General features: G+C 44.4%; 1 protein-coding gene across 2 annotated transcripts in view; it reads right to left on the bottom strand.

Annotated features, from left to right (window-relative positions):
• PDZRN3 (PDZ domain containing ring finger 3) overlaps window positions 1-22,805 on the bottom strand; it is a 181,613-nt gene extending 158,808 nt beyond the window's left edge. Inside the window, exons 1-3 of one of the 2 annotated variants that reach the window (XM_081852409.1) lie at window positions 21,679-22,805; window positions 7,314-7,400; window positions 3,728-3,835 (exon numbers count right to left, since the gene is read on the bottom strand). In XM_081852409.1, the coding sequence (XP_081708535.1) occupies window positions 3,728-3,835; window positions 7,314-7,400; window positions 21,679-22,398 (915 nt within the window). In that variant the 5' untranslated portion in view covers window positions 22,399-22,805. The remainder of the gene's footprint in view (window positions 1-3,727; window positions 3,836-7,313; window positions 7,401-21,678) is intronic. The other variant, XM_081852410.1, reaches the window with a different exon arrangement.
• Window positions 22,806-23,251: the final 446 nt, after the last annotated feature.

Below are 23,251 nucleotides of genomic sequence, written 5' to 3'. Positions count from 1 at the left end.
CTGCCACAGAAATCAGCAGGCTTCAGAGTTATTTATTATGGCTTGATTGTGTCATTAGAGCCTGCTTTTATATCTTTCAACTTGGTTCACTTCAGTTGCCCTTTGACCATGTAAACAATAGTTAAGAGGTTGCTAGCTACTCTGGGTTTAAAAATATGTTTAGATTTATGAGGTAGTGACCATCTCTGCAAATACATGAACACTGTTTGACAGTGCCCATAAGGTGTAGTTTCCTAGCTGATGTTACGGATCACTAAAAACCCCTCAAATCATATCAGTGTTGACGTGGAGGGTTTTCCACGGGCTCAGCAATGTGTGAAAGCACTTGATCTTGATAGAAAAGGTCATTCACTTAATAAAACTGTATTAATGAGAGTTTTGATATAGGGAATCCACCCGCACATAGTTAAACTAAGGAATTCAATCCAACAAGATGTAGTGGTGGCCACCAACTTGAATGGCTTTAGAAGAGGGCGAGCTCCAAATTACAGCCATCATTTTGCAGATTTTGCACTTGCAACTTAGAAGTGCCTGGAAGTGGGCTAGGTGGGATGCCATTTCCACACTATGCATAGGCTCTGAAATCTTCCCAAATACCACAACTTGTTCTTAGTTGTCCTAACCCCCCCCCCCTAACTGGAGCATACCAATTAAACAGATTAAAGCTTGCAAATTCTGCTATTAAGTTTTATTCTTCTTCTTCTTTCACATTTTGAAGATTGCTCCAGGATCATCCTGGCATTGGCCTTGTTTGCACATCATGGTTAATCATAATGGCACCACTTTACTCCTCCCTGGCTTAGCATTATATCCAAACTGTCTTGTAGACTGTTTCATTCCAAATGAACCAGGTCCTATAGTCAAGACTTGCCCTTGGTTACCAGACGGTAGATTTTTTATTTATTTTTAGTGACGCCAACTACAGGGTGAGTCTTTTAAAAGAGGCCCTGTGGAACATGTGTACTCTGTATCCACAGGGCCTCTTTTAAAGGGCTCACCCTGAACAATCCACACTTCAGATAACAGGTACACTAGTGGAAAAGGAACACAGTGTCCCAGATTAGCATGTTCATGGGAAACCAGTATAGGGCAATAAACTGAGCCTGTATAGAGTATTAAACAAGCCAAAGGCATTGCCACACATTTTTAAACTGTCTTATTTCATATGCACAGGCACCTTCAGAGGTTATCATTGCCACATGCAAAGAACTGCTCCATTCATTCAGTGGAACCTGGATGAATGGATATTGCTGAAGAGCAGCATGGGGTAAATTGCACTGTAACTTGCTATTTAAAAGACAGCACTCCGTCTTGCTGTTCTACAGAGTGGATTGCTGTCTCCACTCTGCTAGTTAGCCAGGATGATAAAACTAGGACCCAGATCAATAAATCTAATATAATATGTTTCAATTGCTCAGCAGAAGACACCTTCGTCGACTGATTAATAACTACAGTGACATCACTATTCCTTAGCTCCACATTCTTTTATTCAGCTGGACAAGGTCACCTTTGAAATGTATCTTTGCCCTCAGACATTAGATTGGATTCTGTGAGGGAGTCCAGATAGCGTTAATGTGTTTGGACATTAAAGAGATAAAACATGGTTCAAACGTTCAACCATCACAAGCTCCCTCTTCCTGCTAAGGCTATCGCAATGCACTGAAGATAACTTATGCAGGCATCATGAGCCTTTGAAGCCTGAAGATTTCTGTTCAGTGGACACACACAGGAAATTGATGATGATGCTAATAAAATGCCATGCTTATTTCCCCCCCTCTAGTACCACTATTCTTTTAACATTTTTCTGTACATGTACAGAACTCAAATTCTACTCTTTGGTCACTACAAACCCACTTTGGGGAGTGAGAATCATCAACTGTTAATATTATGGCACAAATGAACGACCTTTAAACTGCAGATATTCCGTTTTTGTTTCAGGAGAGTAACTTATTAAGGTGAGATGCATCACTGTGCATGTGGATATGCATAGCCAAAAGCTAATCGGTACATGTAAAATTATGTAGTGGTTTACAAGCTGCTCCTTTGTAGAAGGAAACACACACCTATACTGTTATTTTCACAGCCAGTTTATTTTTCACAAGCACCTACATTCAAAGACAATGAATGGTTGTCTGTATGGTTTACTTCTTCAAAATGAAGAGTAACATCTCTCTGCTCCTACATGAACATGATGGGACTTACTTTCAAGTAAATTTGCACAGATTATACTGCATGCAGTAATGCCTTTATCATACCACCTTCAACTATTGTTTGCATTCAGCTTTATTTTGAAGAGTCTCAAGAAGGCAAATGTCAGGAGCCTTCCTATTCTGGGCAAGATGAGGTATTTAGTGCTCATTTTACCTTGCTTCATATATAGCCTTTCTACCCTCTTTCTTCTCTTGCCACACACCTGAGCCTCCATCCTGCTTCTACATATTGCACAATATTAACAAGATAATCAGAGATGGCACTCTCTTTGTGCATGTCCCCAAGTATTACAAAGTTGACAAAGATCCACCGCTAATGGAGTGGTTGAAGGGAACAAAAATATTTTCAGGTCCTACAGTTCAAAACATTTTACACTGAAAGGATTGCATGAATGCCCACCAACTAGGTGTTTTTTGCAGATAGTCTGCTCCAAAATTTATTATAAGTTGAAATCAGTTGAATTAAAAATAATAATATGTGCGTTGGCTTGCTCCATTTGCACCTTTAAACATGCTTTCTAGCACAAAATGTTCTCCATAATATTTTCTCCTCTTACAAAAAAACACTGTTGAATGCAGTTTTCTTTATCCACGCAGAATATAGCAAATATATATATATCACACTTTGCCAACAGAAAATCTTTAACAGCTGTTTATTGCTCATTTGCAGAACATAAGAGCAAAGGAATTCCATGTCTTGGGGAAACTGGCTGTTCCATGCTATCTTTGGCTACAAAAGCAGCACTTTTCCTTAAATAAAAATAAAAGTAGTTCCCCAACTTCCCCGCTTTTGCAACAATGAAAGAAAATGAACAAATTCTAATATAGACAACAATGGAATCTGATTTGCAGTTAGCCGATTTCCGTTCCATAAATCAAACACATTCCCCTTAAGCTCAAACTATCATTTTAAGTAATGATCTTGACAACAGGAACAACTTTTTCAAACAGTCAAAATGTTAGGAAAATGGGAAGAACTCCAGACTACGAACTTAAAAAAAAAAAAAGAGTGCTCAATAACCCTTCAAGGAATTTCTCAGGAAAGCTCATCACAATGTGCTTTAAAAGCTCACTTAACAGGGGCTTCTGTCCTTTATCATCTGTTCAAAACATTTTGGCCCTCTTGAAAAAAAAAATGCCTTAGAAACCAAGCTAAATAAAGTCACAGTTCTCACAACAGATACTTGCCTTCACATATGGTTTTAACTAAATAACTTCACGTCTCCAACAGCTTCAGAAAGAAATAACTGCAGCATACCAAGTACATGCTAGCTCCTCAAAATGCCAGGACATGCACATACCTTCCATAATCTGGCCTCTATATTTAGATAAGAACTGTACCTAAAGCTAGGAAGGTCAACATTGAAGCAAGTTGAGCATATTTGAGCTGCCCGGTCTTTTAGCCTCTGCTACCCACATCACAACTCTCCCAGGCCAGAGATCCTTAGGTATCCCATACACAAAAGAATAGAGAGGGAATTCTGCCCATCAGGAATGATCCAACATAGCATTCTTACTTCAATAATCCTGTCGTGAATCTGCAGCCCTCCTTCTTTGGCAGCAGGCCCGCTGTCTGCTATTTTAGAGACAAAAATTCCTTCACTAGATGAGCCGTCTTGATTGTCCTTTGAGGAGAAAGAAAATTGGGGTGGGGAGGGGAAGGAAAGAAGAATGTAAACACCGGTTAAGACTGAAGCATGTTGAATTCATGGCACCGGTCACCATTTAAGCACCGCACGACATATGGATGTTTCAGTACACTGCTGCCCAGTGCCCCAGCAGTATAGCACACTCACATTTTCTGTGGGTAAATGCCAAACGCAACCACAGACAGGTAAGTGTTTACCTTGCCATCATTCAAAGGTGCCACCGTTTTGGATTTTCCAGATAAAATAGAAAGTGAGGGAATGTGAGGTTCTTCCATTCCTCTGCCCACCAGTGGTCTCACCTAAAGGCAGAGGTGGAAGAGAAGAGAGAGCCATTCTTCCCCACATGAAACTCACTGGAGGCCGATCACCAGGTACCCCTGCCTTTGGATCCAAGATCCCTGTCTTCCGGAAGAAAGTCCCATTTCTTTGGCAGCACCTAACCTGTGGAACTCACTCTCCAGACTTGTTTACCAGCTCCCTTTCCTGTTGGGTGCCAGGGGATGTCCTCTTCTCCCATGCCTTTATAGCATTTAACTGTAGTTTTCTACCAGAACCCTGCCCACCACTGTTGTAATTGACAGATTTGCAGTTTTTGTTTCCAATAGTCAGCTACTGGGTCGTTGTTGTTGTTTAATCTGTTGCTGTAATCTGTTCCCTTGATGTTTTTTTTTAAAAAATATCTGACAGTTCTTTTTATCAGCCATGTGAATCTACCCCAGCCCTACCTACAGATGCCAGAGGCTGAACTTGAGATGTTCTGCTCCCAAAGCATGGTCTCTGCCACTGAGCTATAGGCCATTCCCCTTTTGCAGTTCTATCGTGACCTGCAGGGCAACCCAACCCAACCCAACCCAACCCTACTGCGTAAGAATAGTGGTGAAAGGAGGGGAAGGCACACAGCCCAGGTAAGGCTTGGAAGAATGCTTATTAAGGAAAAGCATTTAGATTTCAGCATTGGTAACACAGCTCTTGTCTGTTAGGGAAACTATAAAGTTTAGAATAAGTTTGTGTTGCTCCAAGACCTCACAGATCTATGCACAGAGCATCTGCCTTGCATGTCTCAGGTAGGTATGGAAAAAAGCTCCTGTCTGAAACCCTGGACAGGTGCTGCCAGTTAGTATAAACAAAGCTGAGCCAGATGGACGAGTGGTGTCGTTCATTAGAAGGCAGCTTCTCATGTAAGCTGAACTCTCCAAGGTAGTTTCAGAACATTGCCGCGTAGAACTGAGCTGAAATACTGATAGGTGAAAAAAGGGGTTCGCCCTTCTATAATAGGACTGAAAAAGTGTTTCATTGTTGCCCAAAAAAATTATTGGCAAAAACTGCTCTAACGTATACATGAATATTGCCTTCACTCTAAATGGGTTTCATTTATCAACTAAGGTCAGATATAGTAAAAACTGACTGGCTGCGCAGGAGCTTGTCATCATTGTATCCAGAACAGGATCCCTAACTTGCTGGGATTACTTGTGGAGAAATGACAGTGAAGAAGTAGAGAGAAAGGGCAAATAATGTTCTGCAAACAGTTATGGAAAAAACTTACTACACATGGCAAAATGCAAAATAGGAGAGCATTTGGCTCAACCCTGCGACTTTACAAAAAAAAGTTGTTTTATAAGTATAATATTTGCATATTTTAAGCTTTTTCAATGCAGGGTGGAGAGATGGTCTCATAATGTCACTCCCCCCTGCAAAAAAAAGAGAGAAGTATGAATCTGGCAGCAGAGTGTTACATAATTGTTGTTCGTTACGGCTGATCCAATTCCCTAAAGATTCTGAACAGTCCATACTTTCATTGGGCTGTAAAATGGAAAGACTAATCTGTAACAGTTCAGCGGCTAAGTATATAATAGAATAATATGTGGTTTAAGCTGCAATTCTAGTCATATGTACCTGGGAATAAACTCTATTGCCCGAAACATAACTTACTTCTGATTAAACACACACAGGATTCCGCTGTATGTGACAATTCCCAGCCCAATCCCATCTATAACTATATACCAGTGAACGATAAATCTATCAAGCGACTTTTGTTAATTGGGTAAACATCTTTAGGGATCTTTAGCAGCATCAATGAGATTGCACAGAAGTGTCATTAAAATGCTGCTAAATACAAGGAAACGGTTTAATTAAAGTGCATTAGCCAACAAGCTTGCCAAATTATTTCAAAGAAACCTTTATACAAGAAAATAAGCCTCCCTCCTTTCATACATTACAAGGCAGACTTGGGAGGTCTGTTGATTTTGTTCATACAGTATGACAACAACCAATAAATATGAAAAGTTTGTTTTAAGTTACAAGAAGCCCAAGCCCAGGGCAAGCAAAAGCTGAGGTGAAATCATGAAGTCCCAAACTAAATATCATCATACAGATTGCACACAGTGTTTAAGAAACCATAGGTTAGGATGAAAGCATGGTATCCCAGAGACAAGTGTTAGAAACTGGGATAGAAAAGCTAGGAGCCAAATGGCTTCTGGGACCTGGGCTGTGGGTGCCAAAACAGAACATCTAGGTGCCACGGGGGGGGGGTGTCAGCAACACTTTTTATTTATTATTTTCATAAGTATGAACTAATATGCAATTCACGTGACAGATTGTTAATATCAGAAATTGTTAATACGTGTTTAATTTGGTGTTTACAATAAAAAAATCCTGGTACGATACTTCAGTTTTCAAAACACTCTACTCCTTATTGTTAAACTCCTTAATATATTGTCTATCCTTAACATATACTTCGAGGCTTCAAAGAAAATACATTTCAGTAATCCTTGAATATCAGCCAGGCACAAAAAAATGGCACCCGGACTTTTTGAGGTGCTCGTAAATGGGAGAATCATTCGTCGCAAAATGTGCCTGGCACCCTGCGAATTTTGAACCGTGGACAAGATTGAGGCCGTTCTGCTCATCCTCTGGTCCTTCTGGGAGCTGGGAGCTAAGTCAGTTTGGCTTAGCATGTGGTCAAACTCGGGTTCAGACAGGAAGTGAAGACAAACTATATCTAAGCTCACAGCAGCAGCAGGACTGGAAGAGGAGCAAAGTGGCTGCAGTCTCCCCTCTGGGAGCCTGTGTGTTCACACTAAGCTATTGCTTGGCTTAGCATTATGTGCAGACATTATCTTGTTCAGCAGAGACAGAACATGCCTCATAGTGCGTATGATGGAACACCCCTATGCTGTTACCTAAGATGAAAGTAAAAGCTCTAATGGAACAGACCAAAGGCTCACCTAGTCCAGCATCCTTGCTCTCAACAGCAGCCAACCACATGCCTATGGCAACACATCATGAGAGGCGCGAATGTGCCACAATCCATAGGGGTAGCATTTGTTCAAGTGAAGATAGTCCATGTAAATAATACTTTCTAGAGCAGAATATGTGCCTAACAGCATCCCCTCCACTGCAAAAAAAGGTCTCAATACTAATAAGAAACACATATATACATCAATGATTAACATACCATGCATGGCCGACCACCAATTATATTAAATCCAAGAGACCCAGAATCACGATGAAGAACAAGCGTCAGCGCTTTAGTCTCTTCACCCTATAAAGAACAGGGAAAGTCAATTTAACTCTTTGAACACTGGCAAGCTTAGGGCAGGCTTTTCTTCATAAAAATGACATTAAAAGCTGGTGTTTGATGAGGGCTTCTACCCATAAAAACACTTGAGGACATAGAGCTGTATTTTCTCCACAGATTCCAGTGAAAATCGTTTGAGGATCAAGTTTTCCTGAAGGTTCAGTACTGGATCAAGGAAATCAGCTCATGTTAAGGTGAAGCTGTTGCTAGTTTTTATTATCCTGAAAATCTTACTGAATAGATTGGGATGCTGGTGATACAAAAGCCAAAGTTAGTGGTTGTGATTCTTAGCAAAGCTCACCTCCCTGAGATAAACATGGATGGAGGTTCACATTCAGCAGTAACTGGGTGAATACAGGTGGGTTCTCCATCACAGATACTCTCAATGCAAGGACTTCTTATGGTTCTCTCTCTTGCCGTCCTTCCACATCTGCTTCCTGACTGCATGCATTTTATTTATTGAGATGACATTTGCACTAAATCAGGCATTCCCAACCTGCAGCCCTCCAGATGTTTTGGCCTACAACTACCATGATCCCTAGCTAACAGGACCAGTGGTCAGGGATGATGGGAATTGTAGTCCAAAACATCTGGAGGGCCGAAGGTTGGGGATGCCTGCACTAAATCTCTATGGATGTGGGAAGGGATTAAAAAAAATAATAGATAAATTAGGAAGCAATTGATAAAGAAGGCACCAAGTGTGATAGCAGACAAAAACTGTGTAGACATTCTCCATACCAAAGACTGATGCACACAACCATTTTTACACAATTCTGGCAATTAGCCTCACCAAATCCTGGAGGCCATTTGAAATAGATGCTGTGCTTGATATTCTACCTCATACCACAGTGTCTACAAGATTAGCCACTGCACCAAAAAACTCACAGTGGTTTGATTGCATTCAGTTGTTACAACTGAATAATGTGTGCCTATGAAAGAAAGTTCCAGGAAGTGGAATGGCATTACTAACAAAGAATCTGTAGGAATGTTGGTCGTGTAAATGACAACTTCCCCTCCCATTAGACCAAGAAAGTTAAGTTTAATAATCATTTGTATGCAGATGCCTTCTCAGTACTGCATCCATCAGTAAATATTTTGAATCCTACAGGAAAACTTTGTGGGAAAACTCTCCATTAATGTTTAATACATTCAATAACAGAAATAACAATGCATGCATGCATGCATGCTATGAAGCAGTTTCCTGACCAAGTCGCCTTGGTCTGCTGCAGAATTTGTTCCCAAATATAGGAATGCCATGTGCTAGCATAACATCCCCCTTTCTCAATTCTGAAAGGGAGAGGCCATAGCTCAGAAGGAGAATGCATGCTTCGCATGTATGAGGATTCAAGTCTGAGCTCTTTCAGCTCCACTTAATAGAGTATCAGGTAGCAGGGCTGGGAACAACTTCTACTTGAGATCCTGGAGAGCAGAGTTCAAGACGCACTCCACTCAGGGTTGGCGTTACTGTGCTCGATGGGGAATTGATCTGATTCATTAAGTGGCAGCATTTTATTTCCTGGGAGAGTTGGAGGATTCTTCTAGTACTTTTTAATCTCTGACCAATAATACCAAAGAATACAACAACTGACGTATCCCTCCACCCCTTTCTGTGCCAAAGAAAGTTCACTGACTTGAATGAAATGACACTAAGAAAGTAGAGAAAAGAAAAGAAACAAATGAAAAAGGACCAAGCCCTGTATATCTGGAGAAGGTAATGTAAACTGGTGCAGCTCAGTAACTTCGACCTCTGTTTTTACATAAATATAAAAAGTTGATACAATGAAATATAAATTTCTTTTAGAATGAGCCGAACTATATCGTCAGGCTCTATGGCTTCCCCAAAGCCTGCTTCCCATCCTATTTTCCCCACTGTAAATTCTCGCTGCATTCATTATCCCCCCCACTCAAATTTTAGTTCTGGTCCACCTGTGCTTTGAATAGGGGGGGCAGGCGGACCTGTTACCCTTCAAATGATGTTGGACTCCAATGCCCAAAGGCTCCAGCCAGAGATACATTTTTTAAAAATAAAACACCAACTATTATTCATATCAGCCTGATCATAAAGCTTTTTGGAACCATGGAGAACACTGATGTCCCCCTCAAGTGGCTTTGAATCAAGCCATGTGTAGTTTGTATGTTCCAACTATTTGGGTTCTTGAAGAAGTCATGCATCCTTCAAGCCACTGGAAAAGCAAGCTCTCTGGTTATTATTTAACCACAACGGTAAACGCCATGATTGCCTGGGTGCTTTTGCCCCTATAGTGGGATTTAATAGTGAGAGTCACGTGTGGTGTAGTGGTTAAGAGCGGTGGACTCATAATCTGGTGAAACAGGTTTGATTCCCCGCTCTTCCACATGCAGCTGCTGGGTGACCTTGGGATAGCCACACTTCTCTGAAGTCTCTCAGCCTCACTCACCTCACAGAGTGTTTGTTGTGAGGGAGGAAGGCAAAAGGAGATTGTTAGCCACCTTGAGACTCCTTCGGGTAGTGATAAAGTGGGATATCAAATCCAAACTCTTCTTAATGAAAATAATAAAAAAGTAAAGCACAATTCATTGCTGCATACCGAAGAGAAAATGCATGTTATGTTTTAAACTAAGTGATTATACTTATACTATAAGAAAGCTAATTCATTCTGCTCAACCCAGTTTTCCTTTATTATTTTGTAACTGATACTCAATTATCATTATGAACGCTCAGTTCTCAATGGGCTGTCTCCCCACCAACATTATTATTATGTACAGATGATGGCAAGTGAGTATCTTTAGCATTTGCTACAGACAATCACACAACCAGATAACTGCCTGGTTGACTGTGGCAACCATGAATCTTTACAACTTAGACATTTCCAATCCCACCATGAGTTAAACATTGTTTTGGACTAAAGCAGTGTGCATTTTTAACATAAATATTACAACTTGTAAAGGTCTTAATTTTTTAAAATGCTGTCTCACAGGAGCCAACCATATCTGTTCTTTGTAAAGTATTATGTATATAGTGGTGTAAAGCAGTGTTTCCCAACCGGTGTTCCGCGGCACACTAATGTGCCGCGAGACGTTGCCTGGTGTGCCGTGGGAGGGAGGCGGGCGAGTCGGGTGGCGAGAGGCGGGGCGGCGGCGGCGAGCACACACGGGGCGGGGAGCGAGCTCCCTCCCACATCCCATCGCCCCGTGCTCCGCGCTGTTGTAGGCCAGCCCTGCGCACCCGGGGGACCTCCCCCCGAGAGCGCAAGGCTTGCGGGCGTCAGCTGGCAGCGCGGAGCACGGGGCGCCCTTCGGAGGACGCCCCGTGCTCCGCGCTCGTGTTGGCAAGCCTTGCGCACCCGGGGGGCGCATGGGGCGCCCTGAAACAGAGGGTTCCCCATGCTGCGGACTGTAGCCTGCCGCCGGACGCGCGGGGCGCCCTGAAGCAGAGCGCCCCTCGCGCCAGGCAGACATGGGCCAGCCCCACAAGCTCGGGGGACAGCGGGGAGGCGCAGCACCGCCATCCCACTGTTCCCCGACCTGGTTTTTTTGGGGGGAAATAAAGGAAAAAAATTTTTCCTTTATTTCCCCCCTCAAAAAAGTAGGTGCGTCCTATGGGACGGAGCGTCCTATGGGACGAAAAATACGGTACTTACTATTTCATAATAAAGTAATTATAAAATACTTTCTTTGTGTTTATTTGATTCCTATTAAAGAGAGTTACTTTATATATAGTCAATATAGGCACAGAGTTAATTTTTTAAACATTTTCTAATGGTGGTGTGCCTCGAGATTTTTTTCATGAAACAAGTGTGCCTTTGCCCAAAAAAGGTTGGGAAACACTGGTGTAAAGCACCCACTGTATTATTATTATTATTAATGAAGAATTATGATCGAAAGCCATTCAAAATATTTAATTTGATTATTTAAATTTTCAGTCTGATCCATCTTAAAATTTAATCTGGGGTGATGATAATCAGGTGCACATCAGCAGCCTCTGCAACCTCCCTGCTAGGAAAAAAAACAAACAGAAAAAAGGCAGCCACATGAACCTTGCATCATCCCAGACACCATAGCTCATGTTGGCAGTGCATGAGGCTCTTAATCTCAGGGTTGTGGGTTTGAGCCCCACATTGGGCCAAAGGTTTTGGCATCGCAGGGGATTGAACTATATGACCCTCATGGTCCCTTCAGAATCCACAATTCTATGATTCTATAAAGATGAAAATGTTATAAACAAACACACGAATTTGAGGAAGTTATTTTACATGTCTGGTTTCCATGTCCAATTAATGGCATAAATTACAATTGTTGCCTAATAACGCAATGCAGATGTTTTTAGCTTGGCTCCCCACCCCCTCCACCGTTTTGGCATTTCAGTGTGAAGCTGTCAGTCAAACTATATTAACATTGAGAAATATTCTGCTGAGTTGCTTGAGCCATCATATATTTTCCTGTCACTCCTATGAAAGAAAAAAGCCCAGAGCTAGTATCAGCTGGTATAAATTACAGAAATCTAGAGATCCAAATTAACTTGTAAAACTGCACAGCAGTTTATACTTCGGACTATAATGTTGTTTAGTGGTAGAGCAAGGCACAGCATATTCTTACCCCCAAATCCTATTTACTTAGAAGCAAGTCTCACTTATTTCAATCATATTCCTTCCCCCATAACGGATTGATTTGTGTCTCATTTGTAACACTGAAGCTGAAATCCTGTAGCCATTGACAGTAGACACACAACTTATGCACATTTAACTTGTGCACATTCAGCTTTACAAACTTGGCAATTTTTTAAATTAATTTTTTACAAAATAGAAAGGGGTCAGGCATCCAGGAAATAAGATTTTGGCAATCCCAACCACAATTGTATCCACTGAGTTTGGACTATAAAATATTTGGGCTTTATGCTCTATCCCTGGAACATAACCCCACATAAGTTTCGAGTTTACTGTACGTTGTAGTAAGCCCAGTTGAACTAAATGAGACTTAAGACTTCTGAGTGGGCATATACAGGATTGTGCATCAAAAATCAGCCTCAAGAAATACCCAGTTCTTTCCTTTTCTCTTGTTGCCTTTAACTGGCTTTCTAGCATGCTGAACTCTTCTAAAAGGAGAGCAGTGGAATAAGAGGTGAAACTGTTTTCCCGGAAACCCCCTGGCCCAGACGTCAGATAATATTTCAAGGCAAAAACTTCCAGTCCTGTGAGGCCACTTTTAAGGTCTAATAAGTTCAGAAATGGAAACATAAGAATGTTATTGTCACAAAACCCTGTGACTGCACTCAGAATGGTAGCTGTAATTAAAGTTTGAAGAAAAAGGTTCCCATTACTATTCTTGATTTGGATTGTTTCTCAGCAAAAGAAGAATCGTGGGGACGAGTGAAAAATAGAAAGATCTGCAATGCATCAACCAGCTAGTTTAAAAAATAAAAATAAATGCTATTTTTGTTTCAAACATTACAGATTGTGGACAAGACGGAGTGCTTCCGGAAGTGGCAGAAAGATATTTCTAAATTTGTCTGGCAGGGCAAAAAGCCCAGAATTAAGTTTAAGATATTAACTGACGCGAAAGAAAGAGGGGGCTTTGCCCTGCCAGACTTAAAGTTGTACTATGAAGCCGCAGCTTTCTGCTGGCTAAAAGACTGGCTACTTCTCGAAGACACTGACGTACTGGATTTGGAAGGTTTTAACAATGCTTTTGGTTGGCATGCATACTTATGGTACGACAAGGTTAAGATCAATAAGGCCTTTAAGAACCATATTGTTAGGAAAGCAGTTTTTAATGTCTGGACAAAATACAAAGACTTATTGGAAAACAAGACTCCGAGGTGGCTTTCGCCTCTGGAAGCTAAGGCCCAAAAAAGACCCAATATGGAGGCCAAATGGCCAAAATATTGGGAAATATTAGAAAAAGATGGAGACAATTGGAAATTGCAGAGTTTGGAGAAAATGAAGGATAAAATGCGAGACTGGTTACATTACGCTCAGATTAAAGAAGTCTTTAAAAATGACAAAAAGTTAGGGTTCCAGGTGGAGAAATCGAAGTTAGAAACAGAATTGTTAGAACCAAAGACTAAGGTACTATCTAGAATGTATAACTTGCTGTTAAAATGGAATACACAAGACGAAATGGTTAAATCGGCTATGATAAAGTGGGCACAGGACATTGGGCATAACATTATGTTTGAGGACTGGGAAAGGTTGTGGACCACTGGGCTGAACTTCACCGCATGTAATGCTCTGAAGGAAAATGTAATGAAAATGATATATAGATGGTACATGACCCCAGTTAAACTTGCCAAAATATACCATTCGTCTGATAATAAATGTTGGAAATGTAAAGAAAATGAAGGAACATTCTTTCACCTCTGGTGGACATGCCCTAAGGTGAAGGCCTTCTGGGAAATGATATATAATGAGCTGAAAAAGGTATTTAAGTATACCTTCACTAAGAAACCAGAGGCCTTCCTTCTGGGTATTGTCGGCCAGAAGGTGCTAAAGAAGGACCGAACATTTTTTATGTATGCAACAACGGCAGCAAGGATACTCATCGCAAAAAACTGGAAAACTCAAGATCTACCCACACTGGAAGAGTGGCAGATGCAGCTGATGGACTATATGCAACTGGCCGAGATGACTGGCAGAATCCGAGACCTGGGAAAAGAGAGGATTGAGGAAGACTGGAAGAAATTTAAGACGTATTTACAAAAACATTGCAGTTTGGTTGAATGTTAAGAAGGATGCTAGATTATAAAAAATTGGCCACCACTAAATTAGATTTGAATTTGATGATAAGTGAGATTAAAGAAAACATAAATTTTTTGGAGAACTGCTAGATTATATTTAAATGAGTGGATATAAGATCCTAAACAAGTTGATAATTTGCTTGGAAAAACCTTTTTACGATGTAAATGGGAGCGGGAGACGTGAGGGAGCCCAAAGAAGTGATGAAACCACGTTATGATATAAGTAAGGTTGTTTATTATTTGTGCATTTGTATTCAAAAATTTTAATAAATATTTATATAAAAAAAATAAAAATAAAAAATAAAAATAAAAATAAAAATCATCACAATATTTGGCAGTTAAAAACAAACAAATGTTCTAAGCATTTAAAAAGATTCCTGCTAGCTTGCCATGCATATCCATAATTGATCCGCTGTTTGCATTTTAGCACAGTAATACGAGGGAGGAAACTGGGTGATAATTCTAGCAGATGTGCTTCTAAAGCACCACGACACAAAGGACTAACAACTTTTTGCTCCAACAGCCCTTTTGAAATTCACATCTTGATATTAATGCCATTTTAAATAACAGCTCTTAAAAGAGTCACCTCCTTTACAACTTACCACTATCACTCTAAATTATTATTATTATTATTTTAAAGCATTTTATTGCAAATGGTCATGCTTAACCCCACCCAGCTCAGATCATCTGATTCTACAACAAATCTGATCGTTCTGGCATGCTGCTTACCCACAGCTGAGTCAAGCTCTTAAACATAATTCTGGAAATTGCTTCAGATCCCAGCTGAGTATTTTGGAGCTAGGAAGCTACCTTCTACATTTGATTCTGAACACTGGGAGTGTTCTTACTTCTTAAGTAAAAACGTAACTTTGCTCATTTCTCAGCCAATCCCATTAGAATAGGTTAGCACACTGATTCTCAAACAATAGGGGTTCAGTTTCACCACCGAGTCACAAAAGGTTTCTGGGTAATTTACCAGTTGCCAGTAATACCTGCTTAGGAAGTGGGAGGGGCAGGGGCAGTGCCATTTAATTACAGTTGTACCTCTACTTACCGTATTTTTCGCCCTATAGGACACACTTTTCCCCCTCCAAAAATGAAGGGGAAATGTGTGTGCGTCCTATGGGGCGAATGCAGGCTTTCGCTGAAGCCTGGAGAGCGAGAGGGGTCAGCGCGTCCAGGCTTAGCGGACCTCTCTGCAAGCAGCGGGAGCGCTCCCGCTGCTTGCGGAGAGTTGCCTGCATGCAGAAGCCTGCGCACGCTGAGCTCAGCGCGTCCAGGCTTCGCGGACCTCTCCGCAAGCAGCGGGAGCCAGCGCTGGGCTCCCACGGCTTGCAGAGAGCTGCCTGTTTGGGGGCTGGGGCGGGGGAAGCTCGGGCTTCCCCTGCCCCAGCCCCGCACCTGGGGGGGGGGAATAATTTTTTCCCCTTTATTTCCCCCCCAAAAAACTAGGTGCGCCTTATGGGACGGTGCGTCCTATAGGGCGAAAAATACGGTACGTATCCTTCCAGATATGTAAACTTCAGCTTGCTAGTGCGGCAAACCTGGAAGTTTATACTTCCGGGTTTCACCACACACGCATGCGCAGAAGCGCTCTATCACACCGCGTGTGTGTGCAGAAGTGGCACCTCTGGATACAGACTTTTCAGGTTGCAGACGGACCCTCAGAATGAATTAAGTTCGTATCCAGAGGGCCCACTGTACCCAGAAAGTGGGAAAGTTCTGCTTGCAATTAAATGGTTGGGATCATTAGGTAAACTATGAAGAGAAGAAGAGGATTATATAAGTATACTGCCCTTAGAATGCAATCCTGAAGTAACCTCCACTGAGTTAAATGGAGACTGCTTCCATGTCATTGAATTGCAGACTTAGAATAGTTTGGAACACCTCAGCTATCAGACTTTTCCCCTGGCTAGATGTTGTGCCTGAAAGATATATGAATCAAAGAACCCTCTAGATTCTGTTGTTCCTTAAAATTCACTTGTCACGTCACGCGCCAAGTCCACTTAGCACTCCCTCCTCCAAGTACCTCATATCATTGATTCTACCATCTCCCTAAAATTCAATTTGCGAGGGTTTCTTATTGCACTGATGGCACAGGCAGAAATACTTCTAGATAATAAAAAAGGGACACATGAACATGGTACCAGAAACCATTAACACAGACTAAAAGCTGAAATAACTAAGTGGCTCAACCCTAGAAGTCATGCTGTGCCCAAGACGGAGCAACATGACTGCAGTACCAGCACAACGGCTTAGCATAGAGCATGGCACTGGAACCGCCAATCATGCCAGGACAGCCATGTATTGTAGGACTAATATTTCTCACTGCTAGATATTAAATGGCAGAATGTACAAGTTGTTGGTCTTAGACAAAGCGAGAAAGCACGATTGCATGGCACTATAGATGTGCCTCTTTTCAGTAAGCCTTGAACTAACTATTTGGTACAGTGGTGCCTCGCAAGACGAAAATAATCCGTTCCGCGAGTCTCTTCGTCTAGCGTTTTTTTCGTCTTGCGAAGCATCCCTATTAGCGGCTTAGCAGATTAGCGGCTTAGCGGCTAAGTGGCTATTAGCGTCTTAGCAGCTTAGAAAAAGGGGGGGGAGGGAAAAAACTCGCAAGACTCGCAAGACGTTTTCGTCTTGCGAAGCAAGCCCATAGGGAAATTCGTCTTGCGAAGCACCTCGAAAAACGGAAAACCCTTTCGTCTAGCGGGTTTTTCGTCTTGCGAGGCATTCGTCTTGCGGGGCACCACTGTATAAAGGTTTTCAAAGCAGCAGTAAAATGGTCTTGTCCTGCTTGTCTTGAGCAGGAAACCACAGTTACTGGCAGCGGCGTAGCGTGGGTTATCAGCACCCGGGGCAAGGCAAGTAATTTGCGCCCCCCAACCCGGGGCAAGGCAAATAATTTGCGCCCCCTAACCCGGGGCAAGGCAAGTACAGTAATTTACTCTCCCAAGCAGCAGCAGCAGCGAGGCTTCTCTCCTTAATTGATTCCCCCTCCACACCGCGTCGTTTCCTGGCTGCTCCCCCCCCTTCCCCTCTCTCTCCTCCTCGCTCTGCTTGCCTTGCCCTGCCCTGCCTGAGGGCACCCTGAGGAGACTCCGCTCTCCTTTTTGTCCAGGCGAGGTGGGAAAAAGGGGGGAAAGTCTCTTCCCGCCCCCTCGCCAGACTCCCTGCTCCGCTCGGCTCACTACCCAGGCGGCCAGTGGAAAGAGAGACGCAATTACCTCTCCCTCCGCTTCGCCAAGCTGTCAAAGCCCGGCAGCAGCGGCAACGGCAGCAGCAGGCGCAGCCAGACCCCCGCGAGCCAGCCAGCCCGCCCGCCCGCCCGGCTTCCTCTCCTTTTTTTGCCAGCGGCAGAAGGCTTTGCTCTCCCCCTTCTGCGACCTCCTCGCCAAGCCGAGCGAGCGCGGGCTCCCTAACCAGTGGATTTTAGTAGGGGCAGAGAGCTGCTAGTGCGAGTGCGCCCCTGCCCAAGTTGCGCCCGGTGCGGCCGGCACCCCTGGCACCCCCCACGCTACGCCACTGGTTACTGGAAGTGGAAGCTCCAAATCATCTGCAGGATTTAGGCATCTGATTAGAGATAAGAACCTAAGGACCTTAAGATGTTCGCAAAATTCTCCCAATACAAATTGCAGCATTCCCAAGTTGGGTTTTGATGTCACAAGACCATAGCGGTTGAATCTATTGAATGACACTGTTTTATATTAGGTGCTACAGCTAGCTTGAATATTTTGGAATCTACAAAATCCCTGAGCCCAGTGTGCATGCCTGGCCACTTGCTTATATCCTTTGCCCTTTGCAGCACACAACTATGTTGACATCGCTGTCTGATTAAATAATCCAGGGATCAAAATACTGGAAGCAAGCCATTCCCTCCCCATACACACGCCAGCGAAGCGAGCCATGTGGCAGGACAATCCCTGTGCTGGTCTTCCTTCACAATTCTCCAGCGCACAAAGATGTATATTTTCTAATTGCACTTCTTCTGGCTGAAACTGTTAATCTTGGAAAGTTGCCCGAATGGCTGTGAAAGACATGTAATTGATTGAGCACTACACCACAGTTTTGTGGTGACATGACACCTTTTGGCTTTCTGCAGATTACACGCTGCCTTTTTCTGAAAAGTGCATAACAGCCTTTTTGTGGACAGCCTGAAAACAAACAGTCATGTTAACCAGCTGTGTCCATAAATCTGATGAAAACATTGCACTGCATACTGTAGACACTATCTGGGGGGCTATGTGCTTTTTTTTTTTTTAAATAGCAACTAAAACACCCAGTTGAGTAATCTAATAATGCCACAGAACAGTTACAAAGACCAAAAGTTGATTCAGACATTACATATTCCAGTGATGAGATCACTCCATGTCTGGACACTCACAAAAACATACTATGAGATGCACACAGCTTGCTTCCTTAGCAACTGTGAATTGCAGAATCAGGCTTGAAAAATTTCAAGTGCTTAAGGCACAGGGAAATTAAGGAAGCTGCGTGCATTTCACACTCTCTCATGGGTATCCAGACACTGGTTTCACATCAGGAAGGGGCATCCTAGCAGGAACCCAGTGGAAATCAGCACCCCAATGTGAGTCAACTTTATCTACAGTGATGGTGTGCACCAATGTAAATAAAACACAGTCTTATTCCAAGTAAACAAGGAAGACATTTGAAACGGTTGCTGTAACACAGCGGGTAAGGGCAGGGACATACCACCTCTGCAAGACAGCCATTAGCAGATGGATAAACAATGAATATTCATGCACCAGTGGTAGGGGCTGAGCGCAGACCTCAGCACTAGCAGAAGGAACTAGGAACACTTTGGCAGAGAACCGTTTCAGGATCTGCTTTGAATGACTGTGAAGTCAGCAACAATATGTAGAAAAGGCCAGCTCAGGTTGTAGAAGTGTAGAAGTGATGTTACCTATCAGCATCACAGGCATAATAGGATAAGGGCCAGCAATGTGAACAAAGGGCAGAAGGAACATACTGATAGACAGAAAGACTTCTACAGATATGCGTATACAACTTGTAGGCTTGTACTCAAGGGGTAATCAATACATTGGGGTTGGGGGGGGGGCAATCCTACTCCCTTCCCCATACAATGATTGCAGCTGGTTTTGGAACATCTACATAGGGCTTAGTAGCTAATAATAATCATGGAATCGTAGAGTTGGAAAGAGCCATTAGGGTCATCTGGTCCAATCCCCCTGCAATGCAGGAATCTTTTGCCCAACATCAAGCTCAAACCCATGACCATGAACTTAAAGAGTCTCATGCTCTACCAACTGAGCTATCCCAGGTTGTTTCCATGGATGTGGATAGCCACTTCCACCCTCTCTGAAGGTGAGATAGAAGAGATTTAAGTTGGACACCAGAAAACACTTTCTAACTGAAAGAACTGCTGTCCATTGGCATAAGATGCCCATGAAAGGTGAAAAACCCATTCTCTAAAATCTGTAGAGGTTTTTTTCTTTTAAAGAAAAGGTGGGAAAACTATCAGTCTGTAGAGTGTTGCATCTATCCTGCAAGTACACTGTCATTGAGCTCTATTATTCTGGGAAATCAGAGCAAGTTTTAAAGATTTTAAATTCTGTGCATATTCTGTAATGGCTGATCCTAGCAACCTTGTGCTCAAGCTAGGCCTCTTCTAGAAATAATATGTTATTTAGCAGGTCACATTTAGAAAGCTTTTGGGTTAGGGAGCATCCTTATTCTATGATCCTGGTTACTAACAGAGATTCAAAATCAACGTTGAATTCAGGAAAAAAACCACCCATTTGGGGTTCATAAAAGTCCCCTTTTAAGGGGCGAGGGAGAGTGGAAAAGAAACTGTGACCTGGATTTCCTCAACAGACTTATTTTCTGTGCCTCCCACTTTACAACTTCTAACGTTTTTCTTTCTCTCTGACCAAAACATGCAAACAAGACTCAAACACTAAATCTATCAAATGTAGCCATGAGTGGGAAGAGTGTGTTGGGAAAGTATGAAAACACTTTCTAGGGGAAAAAACAGCACTCATCAATGTTTGAGAGGAAATACTAAAGTGTTTAAACACACACGGATGTTGCAGTAAACAAACTCCGCAATGTAGCACCTGAAAGACTGCCCAAGAGGCCAGTTGCCACGGTTATGAGAAGAATTCTGTTTCATTTTTAAAATGTAGCGCAGTGAACATGGGAACTTGGTATAAGTTCTCTTATGTTTTGATAGTACTCTCCTCCCCCCTCCTCTCCCTGTAGCCCTCCTTTCCTAGGCAGGTCCTGTTTCTCCCAAGTTAGTGGTGAGCAGCTTAGCTGTAAATATTTGCCCTTCATGTTGAGCCTTCCAGCTGGCTGAAGCTGCAGCTGACAGACATGTCTGTAAGCAAAGGGAGAGAGAGGGAGGTGGAGATGGGGGGAGGGCAGGCAGGCAAAAAAATATATTTCAAAGGGGAAAGCGGGGGACAGATTTGACCACTTAGCAGACTCCCAAGCCTTACTAATGAGGAAAAGAGAAGAAAATAAACAACAAAAATCCTGTCTCCTCCCCGCTACCTTCTGTCTGCCCGGAACCTATCTACACACACACACAACTTTCACCACAGGATGCCAAAAGTCTGGCACTTGGGACCAGGAGCTGCTTCTCCCTTTGTTGTGCTTGTTCCAAAGGGGTATTTACTCTCACTAAAACATCAGTGCCAAACCTCTAGCTTTCGCCTGAATGTGATGAATGACACATTCTCAGAGGTCTGTAGGGGTCCTGGAACTGCCTTGCCAGGGGTCTGAATATGGGAGGTGTAAAGAAGGGAGGATGCAAACACACCCTGCAGCATTCTGTTTATGGAATTACTGTATTTAAAAGGGACAAAACTAGAAGGATGATCCCATGCCTTACTGCGAAAATGCTGGGTCCTGTGACCCAAAAACTGTGTCATTTGAGGGGGGGGGCAGAAGGATGACTACCAACAACAGCAGCAACCAGGGGGCTTGTGGCAACTTAAAACATAAAATCAAGATGTCACAAGACCCCTAATTGTTGTTGCAGGTAATTTACCCTTCTGAGTTTTGCCCCTTTGTGGGATGCCAAAGTTTTGGCTGGGTTGGAAGGGACTAAAGGGGGTCATCTAGCCCAATCCCCCCCCCCCCGCGACGCAATAATCTTTTTTTTTTTTTGCCCAACGCGGAGCTCGAAGCCACGACTATCCCAGCTCCTTTCCAGATTAACGCATTTGCATCACGTAAGGGACCCTGAGAACCATCCAGCGCAACTCCCTGCAATGGCAATGCAGGAACATGCAGCTGTCCCATCCGGGCTGCGTGCGAGAGAGGGGAGCCTGCCTGGGCCACTTGCTTGCTCAGAGGCGCGAGAGGGCGCTTCAGCCACCGAAGCGCAGGGGGAGGTTTGCCCCCAAGAAACCGGCGCAGCCTGTTCAGGATGCCGCGGGATTCTTTGCTGCGCCTGAGCGAGGATGGCGGGCGGGCGGGGGGGGGGAGCAGGCGGGAAGGGCGATGGTGGGGCCAAGGCGGGCCGCCGTGCGGATTCACCTTGTTGGGCGTCGAGGCGGCGAGGCTGCGGCCGAGGGAGTCGAGGCGGGCGCTGTACTCGGTGAACTTCTTCTGGTAGCGCAGCGCCGTCACCTGGAGCTCGAGCTGGGCGGCCGAGAGCTGCGCCAGGAGCGCCTTTTCCCGCTTGCCGGCGCGCAGCGCCTCCTTCTTGAGCTCCTTCTCCAGGCCGGCCAGCTGCGCCTGCAGGGCGGCGCCGTGCGCCTTGAGCGCCTGCAGGCAGCAGTGCGAGCCGGCCTGGCGCTCGCCGTGCGTGAGCGCCAAGCCGCAGCCGCGCTCGCAGGAGCCGGCCGGGCGGGCCGCGCAGGCCTCGCGCATGTGCGCCTCCAGGTCGCGCGCGTTGAGCACCTCGCCGCAGCCCCGGTGGCGGCAGCGGGCCGCCGAGTAGCCGCAGGCCTCGGCGTGCTGGGCCAGGTGCTGCAGCTTGACCACGGCGCCGCAGCCGCGCGCCCGGTTGGCGCACTGGATGTCCAGCTTGAGGATGAGGCTCTTCAGGGGCAGGACGTGGTTGAGCTCCTTGGCCGACACGCGGCGGCACTTCACCGGGCAGCTGCCTTGCTGCACCACCCACGGCAGCACGCAGCCGGCGCAGAACACGTGGCCGCAAGGGGTGGTCAGAGGGTCCTCCAGCACTTTGTTGCACAGGTTGCACTTCAGGTCCGGGTCCACCTCGCCGCTGAAGCGGTCCAGCTCGAAGCCCATCGCTCCACCGACGGGGGGAAAAAAATATGGAACAAGCAAACAAGCGGAAACCCCCAAGGAAAACGCGCGCGCCCAAGCAAGCGCTCGCTCAAAAACTCCTCTTGGGGAAAGAGGGGGCGGGGGGGGGAGTTGCAATACTATCTTCCCCCTCCCTCCAAAATTTCAAATCGCCCACCCGCAAACCACACAGCCTCCCCCAAACTGTCTCTCTCTCTTTCGAAGTCCCCAAACTGCAGCGATCCTAGGGAATTACTGCAGCCGCTCTCCTTTCTTGGTTCCTCCGCTAGTCCTAGGGAGCAGCCTAGACTGGCTGGCTGCAGGCTGTCTACTGACTGAACTAATTGCCTCAGACTTCCTCGAAAATGCTGGGGAGGAATCCTCTACCGCATTGATTCTAGTGAAAGCGCAGGACTGCCTTCTTCCACTTTCCCCCCATCCCACCCCTTCTCCTTCCGCCCCTCCTTCACGCAGCCTTTCCCAACCCCTCCTGCACTCGCCCTCTCTCTCCCCCGATTTTGGCTCAATTTCATGTGTGTGCGCGCGCGCTTTTTTGTCCAGCGCAGCTAAGAATGCTGTTTATTCGTGAGCACAATCATCTCTGCGAAGGCATGCTGGCGATATGAAAAAGGAGGGGGTTGTGCGGTCTTAGTTATAGCGCTATGGGAATCTGTTTGCACAGTTGTGCGCGTTCATCTGTTTGCTCGAGTTGTTGTGGGGCTGTGTTCTGAGATGCTCTTGGGGCGGCATCTGGTCTTATGACGTTCAGGGGAGCTGTGGGGTGTTTATGCAATGGATTTGTGGCATACCATACTCTTGTCTCTCCCTCTCTCTGCAAGCTGCCTTTCCTTCTTAT

The sequence above is a fragment of the Podarcis erhardii genome, assembly GCF_964252035.2.
Source record: "Podarcis erhardii genome assembly, chromosome: 2".
Taxonomy (NCBI): Eukaryota; Metazoa; Chordata; class Lepidosauria; order Squamata; family Lacertidae; genus Podarcis; species Podarcis erhardii.
Note: the sequence above shows the minus strand (reverse complement) of the source record. Positions and strands in the feature narration are given on the sequence as shown.